Below are 14,468 nucleotides of genomic sequence, written 5' to 3'. Positions count from 1 at the left end.
ATAACAATTTTATGTTTTTAAATCCCTACATATTATACAGAAGTATTTTATAAATTGAATGATTTTATACAATTTTATATAATTTAAAAAAAATCTTATGCATAAAACGTTTGTGTCTGGATGTGTTTTATTGCATATGATACAAAAAAATATTTTTAAAAAGTATTATGATATAGTCTTTCATGACTACAAATAAATATTAATGTATCATATTATTTTGACAACACTATTATGTATGTATGTACCAGTCAATAGTTATACTGTCAGACATCCTGTTAGGGTCAAATAATTTTTTTTACATAGCCATGGCTGAATAGATTCTGTCAGTGATGCCTTTTCATTGATTCACACAGGTCAGTATATGTATGTGGACTCTAAAAGCTTCCAGGAGGTGGCCAGGCTGGCGTCTCCAATGACCACAGTGCCCATGCCGGGCTGCTTGAGCTTCCAGTACCAGCAGTATCACGCCGGGGACCATCTGTTCACCCTCTTCAGCAGGGATCAGGCTGGACAGTATCAGGAGCTATGGAGAGCCGATCTACCGGAGAACAACAACGTGAACTGGAGTCCAGAAACCAGAGTCTGGAGCTCCATATCCTATAGAGGTAAAGACTGACAACCACAAATAAATCTTTTTATTGTGTTATTTTAGATACAACCACCCCTAAAAGGCACGTAAAACTAACCCTGATTGGCTGTTTTACATACCAGGCAAACAGTCGCTTCCTGTGAAAGTGTGCAGTACTTGGCCAGAATAAGCTGCCAGCTGCTAAATATGGACCAGACTGTGTCTGACTGTGTTAGGCAAAAATCTGTAACACTACGAGCACAAAAAAAGTGTTTGTTCTTTTATTGATGCTGTACCTCAGGGCTGTCCAGTCCTGGTCCTGGAAGACCAATGTAAATGACCACATCTGAACCAAAGTAATCAAGGTCTTCAGGATTAATTGTCCAGCCAGGCATGCTGGGACAAGTGAAGCTAAATTCTGCAGGACGCTGGCTCTCCAGGATGAGGACTGAACACCCCTGCTGTGTCTGAAGGACGTCACAGGAGAAAAATCTGGGTTTTGAAGAAAGTACCAAGCAAATGTGTCACGCTCATAGGTCTGAAAGAACCTAGATCACTATTAGTTTAATCCGACTACGCCACCCTGGTGGAGTGCCAGGGAAATACTACCAATAAGGACACACAGGTACGTTTTACCAATTGAGGGCAAGAAATCAAATGTAGTGAGACGTGAGTATAGATACAAAAAAAATGACTTTATTATACAAGCATCACTAAAATTCTCTCATGAAACACACAAAATTATAAGAATAATTCTCCAGGGCCAGGCTTAGCGGGAACAGGGCAGGTCGGCTGCAACTCGGGAGGTCGTCCAACCTTACCTAAAATTCACACCAAGTCAAACACCACACCCACACTATAGAGGGATCGTACCCACACACACAGTCTCCATGCTCACAGCGTCCCAAACACAAATAATTTTTATATTTATTTATTTATATTTATATTTTCATTGTCTGGCTATCTGGGATTTCGGTATGGAGTTAAAGGTTAGGATTATAATTTTTTTGGTAGTATTATATCACATTGTGAGTGTATATTAGCACCTTTTGTTGTTTTCTCGTGGTATCTGATAGAGCGTTTGGACCATAGGTTTGGACACGGAAGCTGTGACACGTGACTTCAGACTTAACAAGCGGATATGAACGTAAAGGGAACATTCCATTTGATCATTTTGCAAACGCTATGGGAACATTAGTTTTGAATATTCACTGAATGTTCTGAAACAGTTACATTTAAAAAATGTTTGATGAATGTCCATGAACATTGCATAAACAACATTTTTGTGCTAAGTTTTGAGAACATTATTAAAGACCAGATAACGTAGTGTTATAAACTAATAGATAAACGAACATTCTATTAACGTTTCTCAATATCGTGCCAGAATAGCAGCAAAAGTTCTGGTGATGTTTTCTATTAGCTGGGTAGATTTCAGTCTGCGGTTCTTGTATTGTCTGCTTAACATGTTGCATCCAGATGTCAAAGAAGTGCTGCACCTATTTATGGTTTATATAAATCAGTTTTTCTGATTGATTTCGATATTTAATTTTATTAGGGCATAAAGGTCAGTAAGACCTTATTGTGGACAGGTTCAAAACCGTTTTGGCTTTTACATTTGCCAAAAATAAAACTTTTTTATATTAAAAACAAACAAGCAAGCTCAGGCCAGATGAGAAAAAGTAACGTAATGCAGTACTTTTCATAAAACGTAACTAAGTAAGTAAGTTACTTTTTTAGGGAGCAACATAATATTGTAATTTTTATTTTTAAAAGTAAATTTTCCCAACACTGTGTATATATATATATATATATATATATATATATATGTGTGTGTGTGTGTGTGTGTGTATACATGTGTTTATGTATATGTGTGTGTGTGTGTGTGTCAATTTAATGTGATTTCATTATTAAAAATTATTATAATTAATCACACTACATGTAAAATTGACAGCTCTGACATTTATTTGTGTGAGTGTGTATCTTACTAGTTGGTGTTTGAGGAGGCGTTTAGCAGTCCACATGGTGGATATGTGATTCTTGATGACATTTCCTTCTCTCCAGAGTTCTGTAATGCAGGCTCAGGTATGTTTGCCACCTCAAAGCTCATACCCAATACCCAATTCCTGTGTGATCAATAAAAAATATGTGTTTTTACAGAGCCAACATTTGATCCATCTGTTGCGAACTGTGACTTTGAGTCAGGATATTGTCGGTATGTCCAGACACAGATAGACAGTCCACTGTGGAGGAGAGTGTCTGTCCGGCCCAACATCTACACCGCCGGAGACCATACGACAGGAGCAGGTACAGCTGGATGTAATGCACACTGCCATTCAAAAGTCTGGGGTCAGTAAGGTTTTTTTTTTTTTATTAACACTTTTAATCAGGAAGAATGCAATAAATCAAAAGTGACAGTAAAGGATTGTATAATGTTACAAAAGATTTCTACTTCAAATAAATGCTGTTCTTTTGAACTTTCTATTCATCAAAGGATCCTGCAAAAATGTATCATAGTTTCCACAACTGTTTTCAACATTGATAATAATAAGAAATCAGCATATTAGAATGATTTCTGAAGGATCATGTGACACTGAAGACTGGAGTAATGATGCTGAAAATACAGCTTTGATCATAGCAATAAATTACGTTTTAAAATATATTAACATTTTTATTTTAAATTGCAATAATGTTTCACAATATTAATGTTTTTACTATATTTTTGTCAAGTAAGAGCAGAAGAGACTTCTTTTAAAAATATCTTTTTTAAATCCTATACCAGTTAATACTGATTAGGGCATTTGTTGAAGCATTAAGTGGCTAAAAATAGCTGTTTTCTTTCTGAACAGGATCCTTCTTGTTGGCAAACTCTCGCTTCAGATTACAGTCTGGATACGTCAGTCGTTAGTTTGGCAGGGAATCAGAAATACTGCCTAAAGTTCTTCTACTCCCTGCGAGGTCTCAGTGGAACAGATCAAGTCTTGTCGGTGTATCTGTATTACAACGACGGTTCTAAACAAGAACAAATATGGACCCAGAATTATAAGATAAGAAATGTTTGGATTGCAGTAGAACTGACCATTCAAAGTCAGAAGAATGCTCAGGTAAGATGGCGTAAGGCTTTAGTTTACCTCGCTTACTATTGCTTGACTATTGCTCACTATTGTAGTCAGAAGCAGGTGATATTAGGGGGAGAGACATATGGAGCGTTCAAGTCCTCCTGGGAAGTTCGTATTTACATAGGCTAACAGGCCCATACTAACCATTCTAACTGTTGAAACTTTGCCTATCATACTGTTGCTTACCAACAGCATTGCAAATCATGGTTTATGGCTGTAAACCAAAGACTATTGGCTATCTCAATTTCAAAAGCAGATTTCACAGACTTTTTTATGAAACATACTCTCAGATGACTTCCATTTAACTGGCCATTCTTTTGGCCCACTGCTCCAGCATCTGTAAGCAAGACATGGGTTTATGTCTCACATGACTTTTATTACAGTAAGATCCAAAATTTGAGAAATAAGTATTTAGAACATCTGGAAATATAAGATGGTCTGAGGATTATTCATACCTTAAAACTTTAAAGTTTTGCAGTAGCCTATTTATACACTGTCTTTCTTTTCTGATCTGTCATTAAGTTGGTTTGAGAGGCCAACTTACTGATCTGCTATTTAAGCTTCTTCTTCTGAGATAAAATTTGGACTGTATCTCTTTCAAGCTACAACCAAGTTTTCAAGCTACAACCACCAAACTCAGATCAGACTTTCAGACTGTTCTGACTGATTGGACTTATGATTTTCATTAAACTGATGTCCCATAGACTTTTTATTGAGGGGGTCAAAACTTTGCTAAACTGCTAAATCATGCTAGAAGTGTACTAAAACTTACTACCAACATGCTAATCATACCAAAAACATCAAAAAACATCATGCCATGCTAGCAACATAATAATCATACTAGAAACATGCGAATCATGCCAAAACATGCTAGCAAAATGCTAGTCATGCTAACAACATGATAAATCATGTTTGCAGTTTGCTAAATCATGCTAGAAATGTGCTACCAACATCTAATCTAAACTTTCAAACTTCAAGCTTTTACAATTGTTTCAAACTTTCAGGCTAGGCTTTTTCAAGCCAACTTCAAAGTTTGTTCACAAACTTTACTCATTGGGTTTTGTGTTGATCTTAAAGGGGTCATATGATGCGATTTCAAGTTTTCCTTTCTCTTTGGAGTGTTACAAGCTCTTGGTGCATAAAGAAGATCTGTAAAGTTGCAAAGACTAAAGTCTCAAATCCAAAGGGGTATTCTTCATAAAAGTTAAGAGTCAACCACGCCTACCTAAAACAGCTCGTTCTAACACGCCCCCACATGTCTACCTCACTATGTGGGAAGATTTGCATAACGCCGCCCAAATGCTCACGCAAAGAAAGAAGGCGTAACTTTTATTCTCGCTGTAATATTGTTGTTGCCATGTTGTGGATATGCTTGTGTTTTGTTGTGAAAGCGAAACTACTTTGTTTGGCCTTCCAAAAGAGGACGATATCCACTTCGTCATGCCTAGAGCTGATCCGTGCTGGTCGCTGAGGAAATACATCAACTTCGCCCTGTGGATCGCCGGATCGGCTTTCACCGTGGACGAAGCGGAGTCCAGCCCGGGGTCGTCACATGTGGTTGACGCAAGCCCGCCCACCACTCCTTCGTCGAATCCGCCGGCCGTTTCTCACTCTAGGACTCCGGCCTCCGCTCACTCTAGCCCGCCGTGTGTGATGCTGCTAAAAGTAAGTTACTAATGTTGAATTTTAGGATTAATTATTGTTACTGAAAATCATATTTAGGTCAGAACGTAAGTCAGTTGTTTGTGAACTGATCTGCTGTAAAGGGTGATCTATTTAAGCCCACTGAAATGCTTGAATGCAGACACATCTACATCAGTGTCAGATAAAAATAAAAAATAAAAAAACCCTGAAACATTAAAATATGCACGATCATGCACGTTCATATTCCCCGCTGCCGTAACATTAACAGTTTTATTAAAATGCGATGCATTTAGCCCTATGTGACGTCTGTTTTTATATTGTTTATAAACAGTATACATATTGTTTGGATTAACAATATAAAATATTGATTTTAATATTTAATATTGTTAGCTGATGCTAACTGTCTAGCTAACAAGCTTGCTGGTGCTAAGTTGAAGTAATTTTTATATATAAAGTCCAAATATTTTTATTCAACCACCTAGGGTGAACGTGATTTCACCAAGTACAACATGTTCCTGGATCAGCATCCTTGTTGATCCTGGAACAACATTCCAATTAACCAATCAGAATTGAGAGATAACTTTTCAGGAAATAACTGTTTTCGGCTTACAATAAGGGTTAGGTGCTTCTACACCCTTGTTAATCAGCTATCATTTCCCTCTGATTTTAGGAATAAACTATGGATTAGGGATTGGGTTTAGTCTATATTTTTGGACAGTAATATTGATCCAGGATCAACAAAAGATGTTGACCACCTAGATAGATTACATCTGAGGGAAAAAGAAAGGATGTGATGTTCAGAACATGGTAACTACAGTAATTATCAAAGTGGGAAGTGATGCCCTCTGGGGGCATTTTCAGAGCACACCTCGCTTTTCAGACCGATGAGCTTTGTACAAATCGATGCGTTTCAGAAAGGCGGGGCATAGAGGAGAAACAATAATGTACAGTATGTGGAAAATAATGTGTTTTTTTAACCTTAAACCGCATAAACACATTTCATTACACCAAATACACAAAATAATGTTCTTTTTAGCAACATCATATGACCCCTTTAATTACAGTATGTGATTTTTCTCCATTTGGGCGATGAAGGTGGTTTTCATCAGCACATGCAAAAATGTTTGGAGTTGTGGCTCTGTGGGTCTCGATGACATTAAAGTCACGCTTGGTGACTGTGCACTGTTAGGTAAACAAGCTTCATTTATTACAAAACACTGTGCATGTGAATCTTGAATCTTCCTGGTGAATCTTAAAATTGATTCTTTAATATTTTTGTTTACTACAAACAGAAACTCTGTCTGTTACAGCATCCTCTGTGTCAGTCCTGTCTCACTGTGACTTTGAGGCTGGTCTGTGTGGATTCACTCAGGTTAAAGAAAGAGACTCAGGTGACTGGATGCTGGCCAGAGGACCCACACCCACATCCTACACAGGGCCCAGAGGAGATGTGAGGAGGTGAGCTTAGCCCCTTCCCAAAAACCCTTAATCACTTCTAACTAGTAACAGTTTTAGTTTAATGAGAAATGTAAAATATTACTTATCAATCTGTTATTAAAGGGATGGTTCACCCAAAAATTACTCACCCTCATGTCTTTCCCAACCCATAAGACCTTCGTATATCTTCAGAACACAAATTAAGATACACTGTAAAAAATGCTGGGTTGTTTCAACCCAACTTTTAGTCAAATATGGACTAAACCAGCTGTTGGGTACATTTTTTTAAATTAAATTTTAACCCAAAAGTTGGGTTAGTCCATATATGACCCAAAGTTGGGTTGAAACAACCCAGCATTTTTTAGAGTGTATTTTTGATGAAATCCGAGAGCTTTCTGAACTTCCTGGCTCAGCTCTTCAGCTTATCTGATAGCTTAGAAAAACTTGATGTAGTAACAGAACTCTCTCTTTTCTAGCACTTTAAATACGGTTGCTCTTTTACACTTAAAGAAGGTTAAGGAAACAGTCTACACTCTAAAAAATGCTGGGTTAAATACAACACAGTGCTGGGTAAAATAGGGACAGACCCAGCAATTGGGCTGTTTTGACCCAGCGGTTGGGTTAAATGTTTAACCCAACCTTCTGGCTAGTAACCCGCTGGGTCTGTCCCTATTTTACCCAGCACTGGGTTGTATTTAACCCAGCATTTTTTAGAGTGTAGTATATAACGAGCACCCTAAAGAGAGCAGCCCGGAAAATGGAGCGCAGCTGTACAGAAACAAAACTAGAGGTGTTTTGTATTGCATGGAGGGAATATCCTTAAAAACTGCTAGATCTTTTTACTTTTCTCTCAACCCCAGGTATTCATTCAGTATACAGTGGCTAAATGAACGAAAAATAAAGCATCAGCAGGGGCAGACATTTCCCAACAGCACAGCAGTAATGACTTTTTGAACTTCTTTCATTCCAAGATCGATACTATTAGAGATAAAACTCTAACCATGCGGCCGTCAGCAACAGTATCGCATCAGTGCATAATAGATCCCCTGAGGAACAATTCCACTCATTCTCTGCTATAGGACAGGAAGAATGATCTAAGCTACTAAAAGAGGTGCTTCCAGAAGTTATAGATCCTTTTTAAAGTAAACTAAAAATCTATGGCATTCCTACTGAAACATGTATTTAGTATATAGTATGGTACTATAGTATGTTATGTTATAATACATACTTACATATGCATTGATCATTTGATACAATACACTTGTATTTTTACATTAACATTAATTACAAGTGTGCTTACATTAAATACCTTCCTTTAATTACATCTGTAATTCATTTCTGTAGTTACATCTATAATTACACTGTCATAACCAATAACCAGTTAAATCTAACCAAGCCACCAAATCTAACTGCAGAAGTGTTTTGCAGTTCAACATAAGCACAGCCGGTACACTGTACCTAAAAAAGATTTGGTTACACTTTATTTTAAGGTGCTCTTGTTACAGTGTAATTATACATATACGTACAGAGTAATATTAAGTAGCTACATGGACTTACTATATGGTTAGGGTTTGGCTTAGGGCTACTTGCATGTAATTATGCAGAATTAATTGTTATTATAATAGTAAGTACATGTAACAAGTGTAACAAGGACACCTTAAAATAAAGTGTTACCAAATATTCTTTTGACTTAAGACTATCTCAGTCCAACACAAATATCACAGGTTAATTCTTTACAGCCATCTAGTGCTTATGTGTTGTAAGCACCCGTCAGCCAATCGCAAGGAGACTTACCCGCAACACAGGCACGAAATGAAAGTGATGTCGCGGCGCTGCTGCTGAACACCTAACGGCGGAGTGGACGGGAAGAGAAATGGACCTGCCGCAGAAGAGAAACCGAATAAGCCATGAATTCACCAGCTGCCAGCCCTCCACCCGCGAGGCTGCACCCTCCAGCAGCACGAAAGGCCAAGCGGGAGGCTTCGTGGAGGGCGCCATCCTCCGCATCAGCATGCATAACTTCCTGTGAGTGACTTAACCTTAACTCACTCTTCACGTTATTCACAACGGCTCTTTCCACTGCCACTACAGCTTCATGTCAGGAATTGTCCAATTACGTTATGCATTATAGTTGTAATTCAGGTCGTCTCTGTTTGTAGCACATACGACCACTCGGAGGTTTTCCCGGGACCCAAGCTGAACATGATCGTGGGGGCCAATGGCACAGGGAAGTCCAGTATAGTGTGCGCCATCTGCCTGGGCCTGGCGGGGAAAACAGCCGTCCTGGGCCGAGGAGACAAGGCGAGTGTCTCATCTCAGCACTCACATCTGTCTGACAGCTCGGTCAGGTTACAGACTTTAGTGCTATGTGGTGTCATGAACGTTTTTGGTCATTTCACATCGATAATCTGTTGTCCAGCTACTTCTAGACACTGTCCCAAAAGCTTCTACAGGTGCAGAAACTCACAGTATGATTCACAAATACACACAGATGGTTACATCTGTCAAGTTTAGTGCACATGGCAGGTTTTGCATGTGCAGATGCTTTGGACATCAGAGGCAGTTGTGCCGAGATGATTTGGTTGTCTGTAGTCAGCAAACACAGTGTACAAGCTGTAAATCCGGCAACTTTCACATGATACAAGCAGGTAATGAGGGAACGGAGAAAAACCCACAGGAATTGGGTCTAATGCGTACCGAGAAGTTTGTCCACCCTAAAAAGTACTTGGAGAAGAAACAGAATGATTTAGAACTACATATAACTTAAATAATGTACATTTTTAGGAATTTGTGCTTGAATTAGCACAGCAAATATATGATAATGAAAATATCCTTTTTCTGTACCTTTTTCAGCTTTTATATTCAGGAACATTTAATTATCAAATACTATGGTTATTATCTTAAAGGGGTCATATGGTGTTGCTAAAAAGAACATTATTTTGTGTATTTGGTGTAATGAAATGTGTTTATGAGGTTTAAGGTTCAAAAAACACATTATTTTCCACATACTGTACGTTATTGTTTCTCCTCTATGCCCCGCCTTTCTGAAACGGGTAGATTTTTACAAAGCTCATCGGTCTGAAAAAGCTAGGTGTGCTCTGATTGGCCAGCTGTCCAGTGCGTTGTGATTGGCCGAATACCTCAAGCGTGTGACGGAAATGCCGGAAATGTGTGCTTCTTCCTCAGCGACCAGCACGGATGAGCTCTAGGCATGACGAAGCGATATCGTCCTCTTTTGGAAGACCAAACAAAGTAGTTTCGCTTTCACAACGAAGCACACAGCTTCTTCACGACATGGCGGCGGCGGCAACAATACTACAGCGAGAATAAAAGTTACGCCTTCTTTCTTTGCGTGAACATTTGGGCGGCTTTATGCAAATCTTCCCACACAGTGACGTAGATATGTGGGGGTGTGTTGTATTCAGTTGTATTTAAAATTGCCCTGGCTCTTCCAAGCTGTATAATGGCAGTGAATGGTGCCCCTGTTTTTGACGCCTAAAAAAAGTGCATCCATCCATCATAAAACTACTCCACACGGCTCCGCATCATTTCGCTTCAGAAGACCTTTATTAACACCTCGGGTTAATAAAGACCTTCTTAAGCGAAACGATGCGTTAGTGTAAGTCATGAATTATAGTCATTATAGTTCTGTCGTGAAAACTCTCGGAGGGATTGGCATGGTAATGTACATGACAATGTTAATGTATTTGGTCTTGGCGGAATAGATCTGATACGCTGCTGCTGCGGCAGAGCAAGTACAGAGACTTGCTACTGCCAATACATCCACAACATGCTGCTGTGAGCATGTAAGAAATATTGCTGCTGCAAATATAACACATATGAAATAACCCCCTTATAGTATACATGAATCACCTCGTAGCAGATCTATACAGGTGGAGCTGGGGAAGGTGGAGGGTTTCTGAAGCAAGCTGCAACTGCTACAGCAAGCCCTAGTCATATATTTGAATGTTGAGCAGCGATACGGGAGAGAACCAATCAGCTGTGCCATGTGATAATGATGTCATTAAGTCAGATTGAGTTAGATCTATCAGACTGCGCCATCTAGAGTTTCATGCCAGAACTCTATATTTTAAAAAATGTATAAACTCTTATCTCCAGCTTCCGGTCGCACAAGCAGGCGCGTTCACGACAAGGCGTTCAAGCGTATGACGTAGGTTTAGTGGAAGGCACAACGTAACTCCGGGGAAAGAGTGACGAACGCGGAAGCACAGAGGAGAAAGCAAAACAAAACACCTGTCACGAACTAGTACTACAAAACAAGATTCTGAGTGAAAAATGTCAGAGGATTTCGATAGGGCTGGGTATCGTTCAAAAATGTTTGATACCGATACCTTGACTTCGATACCGGTTCCTGAACGATACTTTTTCCGATACAAATTTTATTAAATCCATTTCAACAAGATTACATTACCTCAAAAAAACGTTTTGGTTTTATTTTTTCAGCTTATGTATGTTTTTACAGACTCAAAAACTGTTTCAGTTTCCACAACTTTTAGGCTACGTTTACACTAGTGCATTTCGTTTTAAAACACATCGCTTAAACAGAATCATAATTTCTATTAATTTTCCACTGATTTATTGATCACCGCTGTCTGTTTTCTCTTCTGCAATCGCTGTTCTGACTCAGAGGAGCTCATTCGCTGCTCAACTGTCAATCATATTTAGCGTTCATAACCCGTCCCGTCTCCTTTGACGAACGTCCATTACACTTCCCGTTCAGTTCTGTACATAAGAAACCCAGAAAAACATTTCCACGGATGAAACATGAAGCTAATGAACATGCGATTACGACAGTATATGATTTGTATGTGATTTTCATGAGATTCTGCCTATTTTCATAACAATACAGGGTGTTTACATGAGAAATTCTAAGCAGGTGTAGTGATTAGCTTGATATAAAAGACTACAAATAACATATTTCAGCAACATTATATGACCAAAGCCCTCATTAAATCGCAATCGGAAGTTATTACAAACACTCGGTGGTTTAAAGCGAGTTTTGAGTAAAAGCATAGACTAAATCTTATGAATTGTCTTGTGTAGCAGCATGATGCTACAGTGTGCATGAATGGTCACATAACATGCATTTTTGGTCATGTAGTGTGGACAAATCTCTTCTGAAATGCAGTGGAAATGCCAGTATGGATGAGGATAGTTTATTTTAAAATGAAAACGCACTAGTGTAAACGTAGCCTTACATCTATGGGGGTTTGGACGCTTACACACGTGTGAGTCACGTCTCTGGGTGGAACCGGCGTAAACTAGTGTTTTACCTCGATGCCTCACCAGAGCCAATCACCAGCACTTGATTTAGGCGCATCAAGCAAGCTGGATGCTTAATGGCTCACTGACGTTGAATAGATTACCCCCTTTAGGTATCGAAATTTGGTACCGAACGACAAGACATTTATCGATACTCGATAGTATCGAGGCAATTCGGTCGGTGCCTAAAAAGTATCGAACACGATACCCAGCTTTAGATTTCGATATAAGGCAAGAGGAGAATGAGTTATGAGAAATTCTAAGCAGGTGTAGTGATTAGCTTGATATAAAAGACTACAAATAACATATTTCAGCAACATTATATGACCAAAGCCCTCATTAAATCGCAATCGGAAGTTATTACAAACACTCGGTGGTTTAAAGCGAGTTTTGAGTAAAAGCATAGACTAAATCTTATGAATTGTCTTGTGTAGCAGCATGATGCTACAGTGTGCATGAATGGTCACATAACATGCATTTTTGGTCATGTAGTGTGGACAAATCTCTTCTGAAATGCAGTGGAAATGCCAGTATGGATGAGGATAGTTTATTTTAAAATGAAAACGCACTAGTGTAAACGTAGCCTTACATCTATGGGGGTTTGGACGCTTACACACGTGTGAGTCACGTCTCTGGGTGGAACCGGCGTAAACTAGTGTTTTACCTCGATGCCTCACCAGAGCCAATCACCAGCACTTGATTTAGGCGCATCAAGCAAGCTGGATGCTTAATGGCTCACTGACGTTGAATAGATTACCCCCTTTAGGTATCGAAATTTGGTACCGAACGACAAGACATTTATCGATACTCGATAGTATCGAGGCAATTCGGTCGGTGCCTAAAAAGTATCGAACACGATACCCAGCTTTAGATTTCGATATAAGGCAAGAGGAGAATGAGTTTTTTGCCCAGCCATATTTGTTTGAACCGGAGTATACCGACCAGGAGCTCCGTGAGATGGAGGAGGCTGCAGCGGCGGCGGCACAAACTACAGAATCAGATGTAGTTCACTGGTTTCCCTGTGCTGTAAACAAAACTTGGTTCTCACGAGACTAGACTCTTCTGCCTGGAGTTACGTTGCACCATCCGCTACGCCTACGTCATACGCTCGGACGCCTTGTCGTGAACGCACCTGCTTGAGTGACCCGAAGTTGGAGATTACAGTTTATACATTTTTAAAAATCTATATTTTTCTTACACAACACTTATTGACATTCTTATGTTAGTAATAAATAAACTAGGTATTTTTCTGTTTGTAGGTTGGTCTGTATGTGAAGCGAGGATGCAGCAAGGGTTCAGTTGAAATTGAGCTGTAAGTATATATTTATACAATGGCCATTTGCAGAAGTCCTTGAAGAGACTTAGAGTTGCTCAGTTCATCTCTGCTCGTCTTTGTGTCCAGATACAGAGCGAGTGGCAATCTGATAATCACCAGAGAGATCCAGAAAGAGAACAACCAGTCGACATGGATGCTCAATAAAAAACACGCCAGTCAGAGGGCTGTGGAGGAGGCCGTGAAAGAGCTGCACATTCAGGTCGGGAACCTGTGTCAGTTCCTACCACAGGTGAGCGCTGTTATTATAGTGACAAGTTTATTACTGCACAATATATATATTGTAGGGATGCTCCGATCAGGATTTTTGCAGCCGATACTGAGTACCGATTTCTTGTCATGGTGATCGGCCGATACCGATTCTGATGCTTCAAGCTTTATATGGACGGTTTCATTGGGCGCACGCGCCTGGCCCGAAGTTAACTTCCGGGTGTTTGTTTATCAGTCTGGCTATGGCACTGGCTACAAACGTAGTTAAAGTTAAGGTGAATAGACTGAAGTTGGGCTCAGGTGGTTGTGTTTCCCATACATTTATTTATTTGTGGCGCTCGCCACAATATCAAAACTGACGGATTTTCCAAAAGGCTTCGTTGAATAAACATGAGCACGTACTGCACGTTTAAAAATTTAAACGAGGCACAGGTGTTTTTATATCACTGTATTTCTAAAGGAAGACTATCTGTAGAAAATTTTCGATGTCATTTTCATTTAATCTGGCATGTTATATGCCTGATAAAGCAGCGTTTGTGAGCTCAGCGCTGCTTTGTGTACAGCCGTTACTGGGGAAACCTCTGTTTCTCCCACTTTAAAGCACCTCCTGCTGGCAGAGAATGAATTTGCATTTTCAGTAAGTCCGTCTGATTTATGCTGCAAACATATTTTGCTTTTCCTATATCCACACGTTCGGGTAATAACAAAAACATTCTGATTATTTGCGGGTGGATAAAATAAATAATAAATTATGCAAATATTAACAATTTTTTTTTTTTTTAATAAAGTTTTTTCATGAGACAGACGATTTTGTGTGTGTGTGTGTTCGTTCGCCTGATCGGGAATTTGCAGTGACAGAAACGGTGACATTCCAGAT

The 14,468-nt window shown here is 39.3% G+C and overlaps 2 protein-coding genes across 4 annotated transcripts in view; both read left to right on the top strand.

Moving 5' to 3' along the window:
* LOC107548648 (MAM domain-containing protein 2-like) overlaps positions 1-912 on the top strand; it is a 3,940-nt gene extending 3,028 nt beyond the window's left edge. The window contains exons 6-7 of the mRNA XM_016229419.1: positions 354-605; positions 870-912. Coding sequence (XP_016084905.1) covers positions 354-605; positions 870-904 — 287 coding nt within the window. The 3' untranslated portion in view covers positions 905-912. The remainder of the gene's footprint in view (positions 1-353; positions 606-869) is intronic.
* Positions 913-2,581: 1,669 nt separating this feature from the next.
* LOC107548673 (structural maintenance of chromosomes protein 5-like) overlaps positions 2,582-14,468 on the top strand; it is a 33,661-nt gene continuing 21,774 nt past the window's right edge. Inside the window, exons 1-8 of one of the 3 annotated variants that reach the window (XM_016229459.1) lie at positions 2,582-2,650; positions 2,726-2,872; positions 3,415-3,669; positions 6,639-6,786; positions 8,505-8,790; positions 8,925-9,066; positions 13,308-13,360; positions 13,451-13,613. In XM_016229459.1, the coding sequence (XP_016084945.1) occupies positions 8,639-8,790; positions 8,925-9,066; positions 13,308-13,360; positions 13,451-13,613 (510 nt within the window). In that variant the 5' untranslated portion in view covers positions 2,582-2,650; positions 2,726-2,872; positions 3,415-3,669; positions 6,639-6,786; positions 8,505-8,638. Of the gene's footprint in view, positions 2,651-2,725; positions 2,873-3,414; positions 3,670-6,429; positions 6,518-6,620; positions 6,787-8,504; positions 8,791-8,924; positions 9,067-13,307; positions 13,361-13,450; positions 13,614-14,468 lie in introns of those variants that run through there. The other 2 variants (XM_016229457.1, XM_016229458.1) reach the window with 2 other exon arrangements.

This window comes from Sinocyclocheilus grahami, unplaced genomic scaffold (assembly GCF_001515645.1).
Source record: "Sinocyclocheilus grahami isolate Dianchi unplaced genomic scaffold, SAMN03320097.WGS_v1.1 scaffold352.1, whole genome shotgun sequence".
Taxonomy (NCBI): domain Eukaryota; kingdom Metazoa; phylum Chordata; class Actinopteri; order Cypriniformes; family Cyprinidae; genus Sinocyclocheilus; species Sinocyclocheilus grahami.
Note: the sequence above shows the minus strand (reverse complement) of the source record. Positions and strands in the feature narration are given on the sequence as shown.